The sequence below is a fragment of the Castor canadensis genome, chromosome 11 (genome assembly GCF_047511655.1).
Source record: "Castor canadensis chromosome 11, mCasCan1.hap1v2, whole genome shotgun sequence".
Taxonomy (NCBI): domain Eukaryota; kingdom Metazoa; phylum Chordata; class Mammalia; order Rodentia; family Castoridae; genus Castor; species Castor canadensis.
This window is the reverse complement of record NC_133396.1, coordinates 126,332,992-126,355,624: the sequence shown is the minus strand read 5'-3', so window position 1 is coordinate 126,355,624 and position 22,633 is coordinate 126,332,992. Positions and strand designations below refer to the sequence as shown.

The window sequence follows — 22,633 nt, the reverse complement described above, 5'->3', positions numbered from 1 at the left end:
CTTTTCAGAGTCATATAATTTCATGATCCTCTCAGGAATTTTAAAGAAGTGTTGTCACTTTTAAAAACTATGATAAGAGAATTTAGGCAAAACATTTTCTTTTATAACAATATTATTAAAATATATCACTTACTTTAATATGCTTTAAAATTTAATAGCCTCCATTATATGTAAAGATAATTTTTATTTAGCAAGTAATGGGCACTATTTAATTTATAAATCAAATTTTTAAAATTTATAATTGCAAGTTACTATAAAGTTTTAATTTAAAAATTTATAAATTACATGAGAAAAAACATTTGTACGAAAAATTTAAAAATAAAATATTGTGCCTAGTTTGAGATCAAATACACTTTTAAAATGTGTTCAGAAATTTAAGTTTTTGCTAACATATTTAAAAATATGCTGACTGCCATTATATTATTGTGGACTGGTTGGAGGGACAAGGACAGGATCTTTTCCTGGTAGCACATATGTCACTAGCCTTCCTAGGACCTCTATTTATTTATTTTATTTTTTTGGCGGCACTGGGGTTTGAACTCGGGTCTTATGCTTCCTAGGCAAGTGCTCTACCACTTGAGCCAGGCCTCCCGCTCTCAGGGTCACTTTGTAATCTTCTCATTGGCCTCTGGTAATCCTGTAACTTTGGGTATTACACACTTGGAAAGTATGGGCTTATGAAAGTGATACTTTTATTTTCTATTTAAATATTATCAAAGGCCATCACACTTTTTTATTTACAGGGATAACAGATGCTGGATACTGGCATATGGATTATGGTAGCAATATTTAAAGAAACTGTTACACAGGGCAGAGAAATTTAGGAAAAACCTTGCCAATTTTCTTTCATGCTGGGAGCCATGTGTTCACAATCTTTGGCCAACTCTGGGCAATTGAAATTTTATTCTGGTAAAGTTTCCTCCTAAAAAAGATTTCATTAATTATGAAAGATGCCCTACGGGCATTACATTGTGAGCTCTTTTATGGCTGTCATTTGTAATGGGGGGGGAGAACACTTGTCAAAATATAGTAGAACTGACTAGATAATGCATTTCTCGTTTTGATTTTTGGTGGAGTTTCTTTAATTTTTAAAGGGATAAATATTGCCTTTTTAAAAAAATAGTAAATGTTTATGGAAAAAAAAAATCCAAGTGGATTGGAGGTGTGGCTCAAGCAGTAGAACGCCTGCTTTGCAAGTGTAAACCTCTAACCTAAGTTCAAACCCTAGTCCCACCAGAAAGAAAAAAGAAAAACTGAAAAGTTTTAAAAAAATCAGCAATAAATTGTTCTAAGTTCCGTCACACCAAAACAGCTCTTCATTAAGTCCTTTGATGTGTCTTCATCCTATGGTTGCCATCTGTAAGCACTAAGAAAGACCCTGTCATCATGAGGCTTATGTTCTAGTGGGAGAAGAGAGCGACCACCTAAGTAGAGTTTTAAGTGTATTGAAGAGGGCTAGAGGCATGGCTCAAGTGATAGAGTACCTGCCTGGAAAGCGGAAGACTCTCAGATCAATCCTTATGACTGCCAAAAAATGAGTGTAGTGAAGAAAAGTAAAATGAGGTATGGGCATAGAGAGCATCAGGGCTCTTTCAAATGGAGGGCCATGAAAGCTGCTTTGAGAAGGTGACATTGGAGCAGAAACTGTGTGAAGTGTGAGACTAGCCCTGTGAGGGTAAGAAGTGAGCTTCACGCTAAAGGAAGCATATGCAAAGGCCCTGAGGTAAGAGTGTGCTTGGCATGTTTTATGACCAAAGAGGCCAATATACCAGTAAACCTGGAAACCTATGAGTAAGGGTGAACTCTAGGGGCTGGAAGGGATTTGGTCACTTAACGACATTAGAAAGCCTTCAGCCTTTCTCCAATGGGAAGCCATTGGAGGGTGACAAGCAGGGCTGCAGTGTGAACAGATTACAGAAAAGCAAGGGTAGAGTAGTGACACCAGGGAGCAGTGGTTCAGAATAATGATGCTGAGTTCATTAAGTAGGGAATGGTGGAGTAGCTAAGAAGAGGTTAGATTCTGGACATACTCTGTCTCTCCATTGGAGGGGAGCACTTAGGTCATTAAAAACAGGTTGAGGGCTGGGGATGGTCCTCAGTGAGAGAGTGCATGTATAAGACCCTAGATTCAATCCCAGGCTGCAAAAACAACAACAATGACGAAAACCAGAAAAAAGTTATCATTTGCTTATCTAATTTCTTGCTGTTGCTCTTAGGAACAATTCCATTCTTCATCAGATTGCAGAACAGGACTTGTTCCCTGCCTGATCCATAAGTCTTAGCTTTGATCACCCTCCCAGTTAAATTCTGTGTTCTAGCTAGTTTGAATTTCTTTGATTATTTTAGTCCCCTGCATAAGCTGACAGGATTTGTTCAGAAATTGAATTGGAAGGAAGCTTGAAAGAGAAGACTCAATAATAACTGAAAGTTTTGGGCCTGGCATGTGAATAGCAGTGCCATTATGGGATGGAAGAACATAATGGAGGGACCAGAAGGGGGTGTCAAGAGTTCAAATTTCAGCATAGGTTCTAAGTATAGTTAGAGACCCAAGAGGAAATAGTAAGTCATAGGAGGCTGGTGTCCAGGGAGAGTGTGGTTATAGATTTGGTGATCACCAGGCACAGGACTAAATGGGATCTATGAGGAAGCAAGTAGATACAGAGAAAGAGGTTCTGGGAAAACGCCCTGGAGCATTTCACTTCAGCATTTAGAGGCTGGGGACAGAGAAAGGTCCGATGGCATAATTTGTGCCTGTAGGCACATCAGGAGAGGATGGTGTCCCGGGACCAGTGCCAGTGTGCTGGTGAAGGTGTAAGTGGAGTACTGAAATTTGACTATGTTTGGCAGTGTGTAGGTCATGACTACCCACCACAGGAGTTGTTGAAGTGAGTCTGGTTACAGTGTAGTAACAAGAGAAAGTGGAGGCAGGAAGTATGGATAAACATTTTCAGTTTTATTGTAAAGAGAGGCCAAGATGACAAGGGTCTGGATGGGAACGAAAGGAGAGATTACTTTTCTTTTCTTTTTCTTCTTCTTCTTTTTTTTAATGAGATAGGGGGAAATGTGGCATGTTTGTTTGTTTATGGGAATAAATCAATGCAGAGGGGAAAATGATGATATAGAAAATGATGAGTATAATTTTAGGAGCAAAGGGTTTGAATGGCAAGAAGGAAGGGACTGTCTTGCAAGTGGAAAGTGAATCTAGGGTAGGGTAGAAGCTGTGATAGGGCAGGCAGGTGTAGGTGGGAAGGCTGTGGATTTCATGATGGCCACAGTGTTTTTCTTTTTCAGTGCTAACACTTGATACCTGGAAGCAGGAGGGTGGCTGTGGAGAGCCAAATAATTTTGCAGGAATGGCATTACATCATGTGCATTTTCAAGAGAAAAATAACTGAATGTCATTTTACTTGATTAGACAGAGGAAACTAAAGGGAAAGTGAATAAATGGTTGAACTTCTTCTCCACCAAAGACAATACTTCGTAAAGTTCTCTCCAAGGTTAAGAATACAATTATGAAAACCATTAGGAGACCAAAGTTGCCATTAATATTTTTAATTTCATGCTTAGCCATAGCCTCACTTTGAGATGGACTGGCTGATTCCTTGCCTGGAAAGACTCTGTGGTTCATGATTTTACACTTCCCTTGCACCTTCTTCCCCAGTTTCCAGTTTTTGTAGTTTATGTGTTTTTCCCCTGGCAAGGTTCTGAGCATTCACATTCCAACCTGCACACTCCCACGTCTCAGTGTCATGTAACCACCTGTTCTTTTATCCTGGCTTCCTTGTTTCTGTGGGTTTGTTTTGATTGATCTTCTGGGCACAGGGTTTCTGCTTCTCAAGAGAGGTTGGTGGGTGCTTCCTAGGCTGAGAGCTTTCAAGCTAGAGAGTGTTTGAGCCTTTTTTACACTTGAGTGGTGACTCAGCTTGTCATAGTACTCTCGGATCACAGTTGTTCTCTCTCAGAGGTTTTTAAGACATGGCTCCATTATCTTTAGGCCTTCGCTGTTGCTGTGGAGAAGTCTGAAGCCAACTTGGTTTCCTCTCAGTTTCATTAGAAAATTTGCCTTTTCTCCATTGATTGTTTAATGTTTATTTATTTATTGAGACAGAATCTCACTGTGTAGCCCAAGCTGGCCTTGAACTTGTGATCTTCCTGCCTCTACCTCCTAAGTGCTGGGATTACAGACTTGTGCCACCACACCAACCTTTCTTTATCTATGAAAATAAAAAACTTGAACATTATATGTCTTGATGGTTGATTGTTCCATGTACATATCTTTCTACATGGAATAACCTCTTAGATGTAGTTCCTTAGATATTTTTTCTGTTTCATTTACCTTCTTTCTTTGTAGTTACTTTGAGTCTCTTAAGCCTTTTTTTTTAACATGCTGTTAATTAGATTTTAAAGAAGTTTTCATTATGAAAAATGTCAAACGTATATGGAAGCAGAGAGAATAGTGTTTATGGACTCCTACACACCCATTGCCTTGCTTCAATAATCACCAGCTCACTGCCAGTGTTGCTTTCAATGCTTGCCCTGCTCACTCCCACTCTCTTCTACTGCCCTGCTACAAATACCAGACATTTTTCATCCTCAGCTTTTTCAATATTTATCTTTAAGAGAGAAGGACTCTTTGAAAAACAATCATTAATCAGGTTCATTTAGTTTACTTATAATCCATTTACTGTGTAGATAACATGTCTTTGTTGCGTTAGGTCAACAATATCTTTGCTCCAGAGGTATACTGGGTGACTACAGTTTCTGGGTCTCAAAATCAGGAAGATGAAGCTCAAAGAATGGGCCCCAGAAGCTCCCTGATGTGGATTGACAGTGCCTTGGATTGGGCAACTGTACCATGAGTTATACACACTGGAAGTGCCTGCTGGTTTGTTGGTGTTTTCTGAATTTCTGGTGGTCATGTGAACGGTGGAAGGGTTGAGAGAGGATCCAGAATGTGCAGTTTCTTTTCCAGAAAGAAGTGAAACTTAGGCCATTTCTGATTTAATAATAACCAAAGAAGGAGCTAAGTGACTTGAAGGCTTTGTGTTCTAGTTTTGCCTTTGGTGGCAGTATGGTTTATTCCAGAGCTTTTAAAACTATAGGTTAAAACCCATAGATCATAAAATCAAATTAGTGAGCCATACCAACATTAAAAAAAAAACCCAAAATATCAAAGTTCATGGCATGTGCTAAGGATAAATGTTTCATTAAATTTTTGTTTCAGTTGTGTGAGAGAGTGTGTATGTTAGCTTACAAAAGCTTGAAGTCACTGCTTTGTTCTATTCAGTTCCTATCACTTTCTATATCTTCTTGCTCAGAAAATTAAAGGATCAAAGGACTCATGAGATAAATTTTACTTATGTATTTAACAAAAACATGTATAGTACTTAAAATGTATCAGGAGCTGTTCTACTAACTTTTATAAATATTAACTTAATAAAAGTCCTGTGAGATAAGAGCAATTATCATCAAAATTTTACAGATGGGTACATAGCGGAGGGAGGTTAAGTAACTTTCCCGAGGTCACACAACTAGTAAATTGTTGGCGTTGGCATTTTGAGGCTAGCCAGGCTGACTCCACAGTCTGACTCTTCTCTGCTGCCTCTCCAGTTGATACCCTTCCTGTGTGGTGGCATAAACCTTTTGGTGCTATTGCCTTTGGTTAATTTTTTTTTCTTGTGGTGCTGGGGCTGGAACCCAGGACCTTGTGAGTGCTAGGTGAGCACTCTACCACAGAGCCACACCCCAGCCCTGCTGTTGCCTTTAAGAAGAAATAATAAAAAGATGATTCCCCACTCCAGCCCAACAGGTACACTTTTAAACAATCCGTGTAAGACCATGAGCATGAGGACTGTTGTTTGATAGCTAAAGAAATTTAGAAACCCTGCCTGGCATGGTGGTGCACACCACCACCATGGTAATTTCAGGAGTCTGAGGCAGGAGGATCTTAAATTCTAGGCCAGCCTGGCTACATAGTGAGACCCTGTCTAGAAATAAGTAAATTCAGGGATCCTGAATCAACATTGCCAGCCTGTACCAATAGGTTTCAGCATGAAAAACAATCAAATAAGGCCATATCTCAACTTCCTAAGCACACAGTGTGGAGGACTGGTTGAGGGACTGATTTTAGCATTAAACACATGTATGTTCAAGTGAGAGGAATCATGGTTGATTTTTAGTTTAATAGGGACTTACTAGGCACCAGACATGCAGTAAGCACTTTATATACATCATCTTTTTTTACTCTTCATGACAATCCAGTGGAATGGCTGCTGTTAAAAACTCCATTGTATAGATAATGAAACAGACTGAGAGAGATTAAGTGTCTTGTTCAAGGACATACTGCTAGCAGGTGGCAGAGCTCAAATTAAAACAGGTTTTTCTGAATACAGGGACTGCACTCTTAACCACTCTACCTTACTGCAAACTTATCCCCTGTGGTGTTTTGAAGATTAAGTGAGATAATGCCCCTTTATACTTGAATAATAATTCAACCTTATATAAGCTAGCTCACATAGTGAGCACTTAATAAATGACATTTGTAATTATTATTAACTATACAAGATGTGCCTGCCTGTAACTTTTATGGAGAAACTTTGCTTTTCTATAGAAAATAAGCTATAGTCAACTGAATTCTTATAACCAACCAATCACTTAACACATATGTTGAGTTCTTGAAAAAAATCATTGCTAACTCAAGGTTTGAGGGGTACATACTTTCATTGCAAAAAGGTTTCATCTAGAAAGGGACTGTCTTCTAGCATCTAGGACAGTTCCTAGTATATGATAGCTGCCTTAGCCCAGATTCCCTAGAAAATAGAGCAAGAGGCAAAGTTAACTTTTTATTTGTAAGAGCCATCCTGAGGAGAAAAGGGGAGAAAGGGAAAGAAGGAAGGCAAATACAAAGAACTGCCTATAAGCTGACCCAGCTTCACAAGGAGCTAATCACTTGGACTCATGGGACTTCTTCACAGTACTGTGTGAATCTCCTGCATCTCAACAGTCCACTGGAGGATGGAGGGAAAAGATTTTAGTTGTCAACTATCGTTTTCTGTTGGTCAAAATTTCCTCTCACCGACCATGAACTCCTCTGCACTTCTTAGTCTCATGATACAAGCTGAACATGTCTCTCCAAATCTCAGGCTTCAGTGGCTATAGGGAAACCCTGAGTTAGGATTGAGAGGCACGTAGCATGTGCACAAGGCAAAGTGCTGTCAGGGTGGCCCTCCAATATCATGAAGGACCTGAAGAGTCATTGTAACTAACAGTTGCTGTTCCAGCCCTCCAGCAAGGCAGTTGTGTTCATCTTGGGTGGTACATCAACTGGATCTGCCAGAGCAGGCTCTCAATAATCCTAGACCCCAGTTACCAAAGTTAATGAACTCTTTAACCCAACCACCTTATTTAAAGACACTATAGTCATTGCCTGTGTAGCCCAGGCTGGTCTCAAAGTCATGACCCTCCTGCCTCAGCTTTAAGAGTGCTGGGATTACTGCCACGCTTGGTTTATTAACACTTTATTATATCTGTGTTCATTTAGTCTGCTTTCTATCTCCTTTTCCTTTGCTATTTAAGTACCTCAACGAGGGTGTCCTAGGCCCAGGCCTACTTCTTTTTCATTCTGCATGCTCTCTATGGACAGTTGATTTGCGTTCATGGTTAACTTTAACTCTCATTTACTTGCTGATGACTCCTAAATATCAATTTCTATACTTGAACTCCCCTGAGAACTCTAGTGTGGAGAATAAAGCTGCCTTTTCCAACAGAATGTCCCATAGGTGTTTCATTGACTAAGTCAATGTCTTGGTCTTCCTTAATCATTTTCATTTGTCCCTTTCCCTGACCACTAGTAGGTACTTGGTCCTTGCTTGTTGAACTAAACCTGAAACAATGAACTGATTCTGTGTGCTAAGGTGCGTCCTGCCCAAAATGAAGTGACCTGGCAGAAACGGTTCTCTAGAAACTCAGGAACTGTGTGTTAATATTGACTGGTTTGTTTTCCATCTGACTGTGCTAGTGCCTTAAGCAACATACAGTTTACCATTATCTTTTGGTACAGCAGATGTGTTGGAATTGGTGTTTGGCCTTTTTGGGAATTATTTGGTAGGAAATTCCTTGAAGTATTGTCTCTTCTTGGGTTGCCCTGCTTTTTAAGACTCTTCCTTTGCCTATAGGTGCCAAGGCCATTTTTGAACTGTGTTTGTATCTGCTCAGTCCATCAAACACACAGGGCCCTCTCTGTTGGCCCAGGCCTGCCTTTTACCCTCTCTCTTCATACTTTTCTGTGTGAGTCTTCAAGACCCAGTGCTTTCCTCACAGCCGGCTGAGCTTTACCTACCTGTTTCTGCCTCCTTGCCTTTGCTGTGATAGCCACAGCTCTCTTTCTTTCATCACCCTCCCTTCCAAGTCAAGGCTTCAAGGCTAACTTGGGTCCACGTCACTTTATACCAACCTCCTCTCTGAACATGGTCCAGGACTCTGATTTTGGCACTTTGCCACACTGTTATACTTTTGTGTACATTTGTGCTTCTTTTTTCCAATTGGATTATAAGTTTCTTGAGAGTAAGACATCATACATTTCCTTGTGTACATGTCTGAACATTCGTGTGTGTTCCAGTGATTCATCATTCAGCTCTTTACCCAAGGATGGTGTTAGATAAATATTTGAGGATGCTGTGGTTGGTTATTGTGGTCCTTGGGAACTGACTTGCAGCTTGTCTTTAGCAGTGAGTCTAGAGCATCAGACTAGGTGACATTTCCCAGAGGAGCTGTTGGTCCTCTCATTCTACATCTATAGTTGTAATACCAGTTAATTCTAGATTTTGAACCTTGGGAATTTTGTTTCTTAAACATCTCAGGCCAGGCCTAGAAGCTAAAATTACTACTTTGGCATTTGATGTGGCAGCTTGTTCATCTGGGAGTCTTTTGTCTCTGACTTGCTATTGAGTTACTTGAAAGAGCCAAGGCAGCCTGCCAGAGCAATCGCAATGATTGAAGTTCATTGAGATATCCCCCTCACACCCTCCACCTCATCGGCGTTACGGGGTTTCTTTCTTTGCCTTTTCTTGGTGACTGGAAAATTAATGGACAACTGAGTGTCCTTTGGAAATGAGTAGGGTCATTTTTCTCCTGCTCCTTCCCACTGACTGGTTTTGCTTTGTCTCTGAAGCTGTGTGCATTGTTTTTAGGTAGTATAGAGTTCATGTAAAGGGAGGAGAGGGTCTCTCTTTCATAGCTTTGGTACAATCTGCTGCACAAGGCAGACAGCTTTGAAGATGTCCAAACTTACAACCTGACAGAGAACTGTAGTAAAAAGGAAAGCCAGGGAGGCCAGGACTATAGTCACCTCCCCTCCAAGCCAAGATTTTTGTCCTGCCTTTCAACACAAGACCTCCCTTACACCGCCAACCTGCCCAGCACTGTAAAGGGAAGGATGATTTGAAGCCAGTAGCTTTAGGATCACCTGCTCTAAAGTATGTATTATTGTTGAGGATCAGTGTGAGTATGTGTGGGGATTTTCCATTCACGGAATTCTCCTACTCATTTTGACCTTACTACCAATCAGCCATCCTGCTCATTAATGCTCACTCCCTCACTAATAAGGAGGCCCTAACAATTCACCCAGCAGACCTCTTCCACTGTGATCTTCCTTCAACTGTGCTTATTGTTTTCATCATGACACAGGTGTTCACCAGCTCTGGTTTGGGCTGCTGGCCTTTAGAGCTGGCCTCCCCTTGTACCTGTATTGCCAGACAGGCACCCTAGTGGTCCTTCAGTCCACTGAGGCTGTCCTCCTCACTACTCCAGGAAGGGGTCACATTCAGACATTCCCATCTCCAGTTAGGTGTTATCTTTCACTGGAATAGCTTCTTCTTACCCTTCATTTATCAAAATTCCTCTTATCCTTAGACACTCATTTAGACTTCGTTTCTTCCCTCACTTTCATTCATACATTTGAAGCCTATTATATGCCAAGTATTGTTCTGGGACCGGGAGTACATTGGTAAACTAAAACAAATTTATTTCTTTTGAGGAGTTGAGTCTTCTTCAAGAAACCTTACATTTGTAGATGTTGGTCCCAAGCCCTTAAAAGTTTGAGGTATTTATAGTATTTATTCTTATAGTATTCATGTACTTAGAGTATACATAATGAATTTATATAAAATCTAATTATATATTTGGTATGATTATGTGATATATAAGTAATTATGTAAAGTTTAAAAGGTATGTTTTGAGCTATCTTCACAATTAAATTTTTAAGTTCCTTGTGAACAGGGATCTCGTACTTCTGAATACTTCAGAATCCTTTACTTTATCCATTAGGGCTCCTTTGTTTGCAAGTGACCAAAAACTCAAAGTATTTTAAGCAAAAAGTGAATGGGTTGAATGATGAGTCTAAAAGTTCCAGAGACAGAGCTGACTTCTGGCCATGACTTGACTCAGGTACTCATGTTTCCTTTTCCCCATCTCTTGGCTCTGCTTCTCTGTGCCAGCTGCATTCTCAAGCAGCCTTGCCACACATGGTGACAAGATGGCGGCAATAGTCTTAGACTGTCATTGTCACCAGGTCTTGTACCTCCCAGCCAAGGTCTGGAGGTAATGTCTACTATCCTTGGAAAAGGGAGGAGAGAAGTTGGTTTTACCAAAAGCACGTGGACTAAGACATGGATATAAGGAATGAAAAAGAATGATTGCAGTTGTTTGGAGTACCTCACGTCCATGTGTATATCTGAGCCTTGTTCAATAGAGTGAAGTAATGAGGGAAAACACTATCAGTCATACTCTTTGAGGAAGAATATTTACTGTTTTCTAGTTTACTGAAAGTAGCTTGCTGGTCTTTTCTTGGAACACTGACTACTCATAGATAATAATAGTGTTAGTCACGGAAGGATGTGGTATCACAAGTGGATTGCATATGGTGCTGTTCTCCCTTCTGTGCTCTCCAGCACTGTGCATACCTCATTTATTTATACTATTATTTCACCTCTATAGGTTTTTTGTTTCTTCCCCACTACTCTGTTAACTTTGAGGGAGGACTTTTGTCTTTGTTTTCCCAGAGCACCCAGAAGGCACTCAAATAAATCTTTACAATTAAGAGGAAGAAAAAACATTGACTTGGGAGTCCAACTACTAGGGCTCCACTACTGGATCTGTGGCTAAATAGCTGTGTGGTCTTGGTCAATCCCCTTTGCCTTTCTGGACTTGGGATCTCACATCTGTCTAGCAAGGGTTTTTAAGACTCCCCCCACCACCCCCTTTACTAAATTGTAGAAAGACAAACTAGCAAGGTACAGAGCAAGACTTGGCAGGGCATCCTGGCATTTTGTTTCTGGGGAACAGTTTTGAGAGGGGCTGAATACTCTTGCGATAAGAAGTCTTGGTAAGAGATACGGAGGGTAGAGTCAGATGAAAGCCTCAATTGTATTCTTATATAATACCTCCTGGAAAGGTACTAGGAATTAATATTCCTGAGATGGCTGGGCTGACATCATGTGTTTGTGAAAAGGGCTAAAAGCAGGTGAGGCAGATTTTGTGGAAAAAGACAGGCAGTCAGGCCAGGTTCCCAATGGGGAACATGGGCAGAGCTCATGCTCTGTGCTGGCAGCAGAGCCTGTGGGAGTCACAGCCACTGCCCCTTGTGTGCCGGCACGTCAAGGAGAAGGGAAGGATGTGCCTGTGTGACTTTCCTGAAAGAATACATTTTTCTCCTGATTGCCGCTTCCACCTCCATTTTCTCCTTAGAAATGTGGGATTAATGGCTTAATCAGAGAAAATCCCTGAATAGGGAGATGAATTTTGGAAGGGGAAAGAAATAAGCTAGTATCTCTAGATTGAAAGAAGTAGGTGAACACGATCCCTGCCTGTACTCTGGTTCATTCCCTAGGTATTCTTGGAAATGAGGACAGTTTCCAGAGGACTGTGTCACTTGCACTGGCAGTTGTTATAATTTATCACAACTGTCAGTGTGACAGGGCCCTGTTTCGTTAAATGAGCAGTATCCTATTAGGACTAGTTTTCCTTCCAGTTGCATCCTTATTGTGACCCTTTGGATCTTTCTAAAAAGGAAATCTATCTCCTTCTAATTCCCAGGACAGGTGTAGTTAGTATCTCAACTGTGGCCAAGCATGGACAAGGAGGCAGAATTCCCCAAGGGAAGCTTTGTTAGGTATGTCTGCTGGTCCTGGATTTGAACTCAGTCATGTAAACATTCCCTGCCAGGTTTTGATGTGACACCCTTCAGAAATGATGGAATGGTGCTTTGCTGGCCAGTGAAGTTCAATGTCATGGCCAAGTCTGCTGCCCAGAGGAGCAGCTTCCAAGATTTGCTTTAGGAATATTCAATACAGAACTAACTTAAACCTATACAAGCAGGGAAATGGAAACCAAGAGTCTCTTCCTCCTTTTGATGTCTGTTCTTAGGCTATTTCCCCTTTAGCTTAGTAGGGTGGTTCTTAACAGAATATGCTATTTGGTAGAGTTAAATTTTTAACCTGTTTTTTTAAAAAATGAGATATAATTCACATACTATAAAATCCACTTTTTAAAGTGTACAATTCAGTGTTTTTTGGCGTGCTCACAAGATTGTGCAACTATCACCACTATCTTAATTGCAAAATAGCAAAGTTAAATTTTGACTTAAATCTAATAAAATATCAACCAAAGGTCAACTGTGATTCTCATGATACTTGTTTAAAAACTTTGGTCCCTCTTTTGCAATGCATGCTGAAATAAGTTTTTATTCAAGTGCCATTTTTAAAGAACATAATAGAAAAAAGAGTCAAAGGACATTGAAATTTTCTTAGGCTTGTTACTTAATTTCTTTTCTTTATATTCTTGATGATGTTTTTAAAACTCAGGTCTTCAGGTTGGGGTTTATTTCCATGGCTTTGTTATAGTAAGGAAAAATGTTCAAAGTAAAACCAAGAAGACATTCTTTGCTTTCTTGCCTTTCCCCTTCTTTGTTAAGCCATGTTTCATCAGGGCAGGGCAGAGACCTGTCTTGTCCTTTGTCCCCATTACCTAGCACCTCTCACATAGGAGGGGCTTAGTAAGATTTGCTGAATAAATGGGCTTTATTGGGTGTCCAGTGGAAGTCATTTCTGGCATTCATCACTCCAAGTAGTTGATGTGACCTTAGTACTTTGGCTTTATGGATAGCCAGGAATCTTTCATACCCCAAAGACACAGCAACTTATAGAAAGTAAAAGCTTGACTTCTTTGTATGCCCATATCTCCCAGGACCTGTTACCCAACTATACGTAGATTTGTAAAGCTTTCTTGAGTTGGCATGGCAAAGCATGGGGTGGGCGGTGTGTGAGTGTGCTCACATGTGCACGTGCATATTCGCCTGAGCACACAAGGGAACTGTGAGGCATTCCTCTGTGTTTTTATAAATTGCCCATTTCTTCTTCTGCCCTTGTGGCTTGGTAGGCCAGGGTGCGGAGGGACCTCCAGCCTGGGCACATGGCCCAGGCATGCTGGCATTCAGTGGCTTATTGTTTCCTGCTCCTTATGTACATGGACAGAATACTGGGGCTGGCACAGCTGCCTTCTTGGGGACCATTGTTTGTCTTAGCAGTAGCAGCAGCAAAGTCTGAAGCAGTATGCTCTACTCTAGACAGAGTAGCTGTTCTATTTTAGAGCAGTAAGCACTGTGTGTTGAGGGGTGTGGTTAGTTTCCCTAATGTTGCATGAATGCTCTGAGGATGATAGCAAGGGGGACTTCTTCCAGGCGGGTTGTGGGGGAGGAGAGATGCTCAGTGGTGTCATATCACAAATAAACCACAGTGACAGGTGGTATCAATTTGCAGTCTCTCTTCCTGGATTGGGATAAAGTTATTGCTTTCTCCCTTTTTCTCTGTCCTGACACACCTCAGGGTGCACTCACAGGACAAGGAAAGCATGCCTTCTGAAGCTGCCCTGGAGAGGAGATCTAGGAAGTAGGGAAGGAATCCAGTTCAGTTGTAGATTAGTCAAAACATGGGCTAGCTAGTGATTCAGTAGACTAGTCTAGTTGATCCCAGGGGCCTGAATCACCCTTCAGCTAGAAGGTGGAGAAGGTGATTCAATGACATAATCCATAGTCATTCTGATTTACCCAGAAATACCTTGTGGGACTCCAATCTGGTATTCTATTTCATTTTCCACTCTATTGTCAACCTCTGTGACAAGTCAGGAAAACTAATTTAGCTTTAGCCCACTTGCACCTTTGTATGGCTGTTTAGTATATTACTTCATGTCTCTTACTTCAGTTTTTCTCATCTGTGCAATCAGGACAACTGCAGTTACCTTATAGGCTGGTTGTGAGAATTAAATGAGATGCCGTACATTTAGGCCCATAGATTTGTTCAGAAAACACAAGCACCCTTCCCTTAAGGGCCCAGAAGGGGTGTGAGTTCATGCCACATTGCGTATTCATTGAGACACCTGGGAAAGTCAGGGTGGAATTCCATGCTGGCTGGATGTGCTTTGGGACTTCTTAATTCACATATCTCAAAGGCTGCCTATGAGGTGCCTGTTCCTTGGACATAACATGTGTGTAGTGGCCTACCTCTAGAACTTCATGGATCTCATGGAACTTAGTCTAGAACCTCTAGAATGATCTAGAACGTTCCTTTCTACTCTTCTATTTAGTGAGATTAAGACAAAGATTTAAGTGAATTATAGGTGACTCGGAGGGGCCTGCAGACCCAGTGTCCTATCTCCTTTTGTACCTTTGTTCATGATTAAGTATGGGGAGAGTCGTTTTACCCTACAAAGTTACTCTTATTTAATGAACCAGCTTTAAGTAATATCAGCAAGCCTTTTGAGTGCTATCTCTACCCATAGTCTGTCTGCCCCACAGCTACTAGTGTTAGCTTTTCATAAATACATAGAAAGGGGACAGATTCCTTTAGGGATGGTTTTGGCAAGGGTTGTTGCCTTTAAGAGACCCTGAAATCCCTGCAAGAACCAGATGCCTGACATGACCTCTGCAGATCATTCCCCTCAGTGCCCTTGTAATCAGAATCCAAAATACACAGAACAAGAGATCTTTGATGAATGATGAGGTAGGCGGCTCTTCTGCTCAGCCTTATGTCTGCTTGAAACAATCCTACTGGGCTCAGTTTCAGTTCAGGTGAGGTTATGCAGGTCTGGCTGGGACTGGTGGTTGGCAAGGGGGAAATGTGGGGATGAAGAGGGCGCAGTGCACTCATAGATAGGTCATCTAAGATCACCCAGAAAGGACCAGATGCATATATTACACAGTGATATGTGCAGAAACAGAAGCAAAAAAGAAGATGGGGATAGACTGTGGACCCCCAGCTAACGCACCTTTATCTATCTTTGTTGCTGAAAGATAGAACCTTTCAGCATTATAGCCCCTATCATGGAAGTGCCTCTGAATTATCTATAGCTCAGATAAGAACTCTAGACACTTCCTTCCTCCCCGCCTGTCCGCTGCCATGCATTATATAGCATAGACACAAAGCTTTGCTACAACTTTACATTTGGGAAATGAATTTGGAGCATGCATAAGGAAAGGCATAATATAAGTGTGCTTTCTCCCTCAAATTAGAGTCACTTTTGCATCCTAATGCTTGGAGCAGAGCACCCTTGCAGGGGAAGGAGATGAAAGAAATCGTTCTGCTCTGACTCAGATGGGGATTGGGACATAATGTCAGCAGGATACACACTGCAGGCCTTCTCTGAGCTGGAAAGCGGTCTGGTGTTGGCAGGCTGCTTCTTATGACTGCCAGGTCTCTTGTCAGTAAAACATGCAGTGCTGCATTCAAGGCAGATCCAGTTGCATCTGGAGCTGCCATTGCTGTAGTTCCATAGGGACAGTGTTTGCTAGCTCTGTGCACGGGCTGGCTAGCAAGAAATCTGCCAGGCTGGAGCTTAACCAGAAATACTTCTACCTCTGACAGAGCAGAGGCTCTGAGGCATCCATGAGGATGGAGCAACAGAGGTATGAATGACATTGTTAGTGAAAAAGACCTTTTTAAAATACTGAGGCGGTGAAGATCAGGAGGATTTCAATTCAAGGCCATCCTGTGCAAAAATACCCCATCTCAACCAATGAAGCTGGGCATGGTGGTATGCATTTGTCATTCCAGCTACACAGGAAGCATAAATAGGAGGATTGTGGTCCGTCCAGGCCATCCTGAGCATAAAATGAGACCCTATCTCAAAATAACCAAAGTAAAAGACTTGGGGGCAAGGCCCTGAGTTCAGCCTCCGGTACTGGAAAAAAAAATATAAAAGATCTTTTTCTGGGCTTGGGGTGTAGCTTGAGTGGTAGAGCACTTGCCTAGCAAGAGGAGGCCCTGCATTCAATCCCCAGTACCATATACACACAAAAAGATCGTATCCCAAATTAACATTTTTGTGTGTGGAGCTGGGGATCAGACCTGGGGCCTCAACAAATGCTAGGCAAGCACTCCCCCAGTGAGCTGTATCCCCCAGGTCCCAAAGTCAACTTCTTGAAGATTGATTTACATTCCATGAGGTTGAAAACTTTGAAATCTGATTGATACTCATTTGCTTTCCTAGAAGTCATGGTACTTACTTTGTTCTTGATTGCCACCATTTGACCTTGACTTTTCTACCTCCATTAAAATATCCTGACTCTTATCCTATTTTATGAAGATTCTGAAAAACATTTTGAAATGATGGGGAAAGTGTAAAAAGTGTTTGTATTTGAATTCTAGCTTACCACTTAAGAGACTGATTTCTCTAAGACTTGATATTCTCATCTTTAACATGGGAACAAAATGGTTCCTACCACATAAGGTGGTTCAGAGATAAATCATTTGGGCTCTTTGCCAGAAGAGAACACTGATTCTGGCACTGTACCATAAAAAGCAGGAAATTTCTCAATAAATATTTAGCTCTGCATACTATTATGTCCGATAAGAAGCTTCTCCTAAATAATTCAGCAGATTCCTGGTTCACAATGTTCTCCAATGGTTCAAAAAGAGTTGGTGGAGCTATTTGGAGGTGCCTCACATTGTAAAGCCAGTATAGACTTGAGGCTGTTTTATTAAGGGCTTTGACTCCCCACCCAGAGGACAGGGAATAGGTAAATGGAAGATGGGTGAATGTGTATATTGTGTTTATTTAGGGCTGCCCATCTGACTGTGTCCCCTTGTTTTGTTGCAGAGATTCGGGCTCAGCTCACAGAGCAGATGAAATGCCTGGACCAGCAGTGTGAACTCCGGGTGCAGCTGTTGCAGGACCTGCAAGACTTCTTCCGTAAGAAGGCCGAGATTGAGATGGACTACTCCCGCAACCTGGAGAAGCTGGCTGAGCGCTTCCTGGCCAAGACACGCAGCACCAAGGACCAGCAATTTAAGTAGGGACTCTGTGGCTATTGCTTTAGAGACCTTGAGAGTGGGATCTAGGGTGGAGGGAGGCAGGGGTATCACTAAGATTCAGTTGGATTAATAAACCTACAACTGAAAGTTGGTTGAAAATCTCAAAGACCTTCCTTTTTCCACATCAGATCTGCATCTTGGAGAAATCAGAATAGGTGATGAACCAGGCAGGTGTCAAAGGGCTGTATATGTAGGTTAGCTAACTTAATTTGCAAACAACTGCATTTGTTGATTGTTGTGATTATACCCAATTTACAGATGAGAAAAGTGAAGCATAAAGACATTAAGGAATTTAACCCAGGGGAGACACACACACACACACACACACACACACACACACACACACACACACACACACACACACCCCTCCCCTTAGTAAATACCTGAGCTGGGATTCCAGGCAGCCTGGTTCTAGTTTCTGTACTCTTGACCATTTTACTACACTGTCTTTAACCAGAAGTAGACAGTGTTGTAGCCATACATCTAAATCCCTGCCTAAGCAGTTACTAAGGTCCATTCCTTCTACATTTACAATATTTTATACCTTTCACTGTGTTCCCACTGCCATTGCCCTAGCTTAAATTATTATCTTTTTTCTGAATGATTGCAATACCCACTAGATAGATAGATAGATAGATAGATAAATAGATGATAGATAGATAGATAGATAGATAGATAGATAGATAGATAGATAGATAGAAGTCATATATCACAGAGGTTTTCAACCCTAGATGCACCTCAGAATCCCTGGAGAACTTTTTCACAAATACAGAAATCTGGACCCCACTCCAGAAAAATCAAATGAGAATCTTGAATAGTGGGGCCTGGGTAACAGGATGTTACAGAAGCTTCCCATCCTGGGAAGAACCAACATTGAGGGCAACAGTCTACAGTTTCTTCCCAGTCCAGTCTACCTGGTCTAACACCATCAGATTTAGTTTTTCTGGAACACACTGGGCATAGAGCAGCTTCTCTGTTCAAAACTTTCAATGACTTCCTATTTTCTATGTTCTTGATATGCAAGGTATGCTTTCCCAGTACCTGGTTCATCTGGATTGTTAGAAATGATAATCTTAGGCCCCATCCCAGACATTCTCTAACAAGATCCCCAGGTGATTTGTGTATATGCTGATGTTTGAGAAGTGCTTCTCTGTTCATAAAAGTGCATACTTCTTGGCTTAGTCTGCAAGCCCCTCTGTATCTGGTCTTGACCAGCTTTCCAACCTTGTTTCGGTTCTAGTATACTTTAGCCAAGTAGAACATTCACTCCAGTGGGCTATTGCCTTCCTGTTACTGAGCATATGTGCTCCTTCTTCATGTCTCTGTGTGTCTAAGCCATACCCAAGTTGTGAGACTTCTCTCAGTTGCTCCCTGTTCTACACTTTCTTGATTCTCCTTGAAGAAAAAAATATTCTCTATCTACTGAATTCTTACAGCATTTTGTTTATTTTCCTTTTAGGGCATTCAGTGCTATCTAGCTGCCTTTTATTATCTTCCCTTAGTGGACGACCTAAACTTGTCTGATTCATCTCCTAGCATAATATATAGTATAAAGTAGATGCTCAGTAAATACTGAGGAAGGAGTAAATGAATGAATGAATTTAAGCATTGATTCCAAGTATATCTTATTTTCCCCTCTCTTCTACTTTTGTTTATTCCCCTAGTAATATAGGAAGAACCTGCTCTCTGGAAGCTAGCTTTGAGCAATGAATAGAGAGGTTACGATTGAGGAGAACATGTAACAGTCTTAATACAAGCCAGAATGAGAATTTTCTCCAGATGTTTTCTCCTCAGTCCCTTATCTTTCCTAAGTCCCGTTTTCTTTAAGAGAAAAGAATCATCTGAAAATGAAATGTTATTTTAATATGTAATAAATGAAGACTTGGGGGAGGAATCATTTGCTTTAGAAAATGATTTAAAGTTGAATTTACTCTGTTGCTAAGCTCCTCATAAGTTTAAAATAGTATTTAATTTTTAGAACTGTATCATATTCTCAGTTAGGGGCATATTTACAAATTAATGTAGAGATATGGTAATTTCTAAGTCTTCTGAATTGCTCTCATTAAGATCACATATAAGGGACTAAGTATTTTTTTCCAGGCTGAAAGAATTAATTTCTCTTCTGATAAAGCTGGTATCCAGTATATTATTTTTCTCAACTAATTAGTGAGTATTTATTGAGAACCAGCTTTGTGTTCAGTATTGCACAAGGTATTGGAAAATACAAGAAAAGTTTATTGCATGTATCTGTAGGGGAATCATACCTAGTTGAGGAGGAAAGATTTTGAATACAGGAAGCATTTAGAGGATAAAGCAATTGTGATCTCATTAAGAGATCATTGGTGTTACATAGAATGTAGATCTGATAACAGATTCAAGATAAATCATCAGAGATAGACATAACAATCTGGATGAGTCAGGAGTTTTTATGAAGCAAATAGGACTTAGGTTAGACTTCAAAGGTAGATTTGTATAGTAGAGGAGAGAATAGCATGTGTAGGCAGGAATGTTAGGTGATGAGGAGTAGTAGGGGGTTAGTGTAGGATTCAGCTTCATTAAAGGGAAGGTTCTTGTACATTTATCCAACTAATATCTACTGCACATTCCTTGAAGTCCTTCAGAGTCTTGGGATATAACAAAGAGCAAGCACTGCCCCCTCCACATGGCACTTATAGTAAAATGAGGAAGTAGACATTAAGCAAATCACGCTATTAGGCATATGATTTAAAATTGGGGAAAGTATTGTGGAAGGAAAGTATTGTAGTTCAAGATCCTTGAAGAAGGGGACTTTGTACTCCTTTGACCATCACCTTAGGGTTGGTTTATTCCAATAGTTGCCTGTCTGATCTTAAATTGAGTAACAATTTACTTGTATAACAAACCCTTTAAATACCTACAGGAACAAAAAAGAAAAAAAGGGAATGCCTGCTGGATACTGTGCTCTGTGCCGGTTCCTATGGGGCTTAGATAAGCTTTGGAATTCTTAGTTAACAGGGAAAAGAGACATGCAACAATATCATGTGGAAAGGGCTTTAATAGAGATATCAGAACACAGACATCTTTTAAGAGCAGAGGAAAATAAGAGTAAATAAGTAGAGTGGACCTTAAAAGATGACTCTTTTGACAGTTGGAGAAAGCCAGATTTGATGCATTAGTGTGATAATAAACACTCTCTTGTGTTGAGAAATGTAGTTGAGGAAAAAATGTGATAACAATAAGTTTTTATGTCAGAGAAGGCCAGAATGGAGTGTTTTTTTTTGGGGGGGGTGTAATCCATGTCAATTTAATAGCCAAAAAGAAAAGAGGAAGGAATATATTTGTGTTAGTCAGGTTTCTGTTATTGTGAGAAAATAGCTAGAATAAACAACCTATAAAAAGGAAAGGTTTGTTTTGGCTCATGGTTTCAGCAGTTCTAGCCCAAAGTTGCTTGACCTTGTTGTCTTGGGTCTGTGACAATATAGTACATCATGGTGGGAGCACATGGTAGAAGAGGCCCACTTACCTCCTGGTATCTGGGAAGCAAAGAGAGATAGGAAAGGGCCCTGGGATCCCCATATCCCTTTCAAGGATATGCCCCCAGTGACCTAACTTCTCCCACTAGGCCCTACCTCCTAATGGGTCTACCATCTCCCAGTAAACACCATGGGCCGGGGACCAAGCCTTTAACACATGGGCCTTTGTGGGGACATTTCAGATCCCCACAAAAATTATAGCATTTCAAGAGGTATTTGAGAAACTAGACAATTGGATAACTGATTTTTCTTACATTAATTGTCATAGGTGAGTCATTGTCTTTAACATGGCAACTTAGAAGAATTGTGGCATCCATTATAGAAGTGGGGTGTTGAGGGAAAAAGATATGTTTTGAATGGTGATCCTTCTTTAGACAGGTATTTGAGGAAATGCAAGGCCTTCAGGTATTCAGGTTGAGATGTTGTACTGCTGAGCTAAGAGGTTATGACTGGGATAGCTAGCAGAATCTTCATGTAAACATGATTTTGGAAGATATGATTGTAAATGAACTCAGAGAGGAGAAAAAAACAATAAAATGCTAAGTCCAGGATCCAAGGCTTAGAGACACTTAGTATCAAGTGTAGAAAAATACTAGAAGTAAAATTACCTGAAAAGAGAGGGTGTTTGTTTTTCCCTAATTCCCCAGGTAAAAGGATAGAAGGTAAGAGGGGGACACTGTTGTCTGTGGAACTAGAACTGTTTCAAGTAGAAGACTGATAAAAGTCAATTCCAGCAATTTTATTGATAATCTCATGTTTAATGCATTGTAAGAGATAAAAGATGATTAAACTAAGCCCCAAACCTAAGAGCTTTCTACCTGTTAGAATGAAACATGCAATTACTAATTTTTATAGTAAACAGTGGTCACATAATGGCAATTTCATGTGGTGCACCTAATACAAGAAGAGATGAAATACACAAATATACTCACTATGGGCAAGATGGTGACCCGTTCAATAAGAGAGGTCCAGGCAGCATCCTACTTTCATACATAATTTACTGCTAAAAATGTAAACAAAAGTCAAATAATTGAGAGTCTAACTACAGTTTTACACGGAGCAGGTAGGTTCTATTTTTATAAGTACATATGTGAAATTCTGAATTATATTTTACCCGATACATTTTCAGCATTTTGTACCTTGTCTTTAATTTTGTTCTTTTCTCCACAATTAAACCCATAACCTATGTGCTTAAGTCCAGCGTGCATGAACATCTAAAGAATTTATGTGGCTGTTTTCTTTCTTTCTTTTTTTTTGGCAGTACTGGGGTTTGAACTCAAGTCTTTGTACTTGCTAGGCAAGTGTTCTACCACTCTGAGGTATACCTCCAGTCCTTTTTACTCTGGTTATTTTCTAGATAAGGTCTTGTTTTTCACTCTGGCTGGCCTAAATTGTGATCCTTGTGTTTTATGTTTCCCACTGTAGCTGAGATGACAGGCATGCACCACTGCACCTAGCTATTGTTTGAGATGGGGTCTTGTGAACTTTTTGCCTGGGCTGGCCTTGAACCACAATCTTCCTGATCTCAGCCTCCCAAGTAGCTAGGTTTAAAGGCTTGACTTACTGTGCTCAGCTTCCCTTTTTTTTATTAATGCAACAATGAGAGCTCTACCTCCAGTGTAGCACTAGTAACAGCACTTATATCATTCTCTTTTCCCCTCATTTCTATGTTGCAATAGATAAAAGTGCTCAGATGTTTGTACCATAAGCATTGCTACACAGAGACAATCGTGCTGCTGAAATTGAGCTGGCATTTGGCAG

The 22,633-nt window shown here is 40.7% G+C and overlaps 1 protein-coding gene across 6 annotated transcripts in view; it reads left to right on the top strand.

Annotated features, from left to right (window-relative positions):
• The window catches only part of Srgap2 (SLIT-ROBO Rho GTPase activating protein 2), a 243,207-nt gene that overhangs the window by 80,822 nt on the left and 139,752 nt on the right, over window positions 1-22,633 (top strand). For all 6 annotated transcript variants that reach the window (XM_020180689.2, XM_020180688.2, XM_074048480.1 and 3 more), the window contains one exon: window positions 17,146-17,338. In XM_020180689.2, the coding sequence (XP_020036278.1) occupies window positions 17,146-17,338 (193 nt within the window). The remainder of the gene's footprint in view (window positions 1-17,145; window positions 17,339-22,633) is intronic.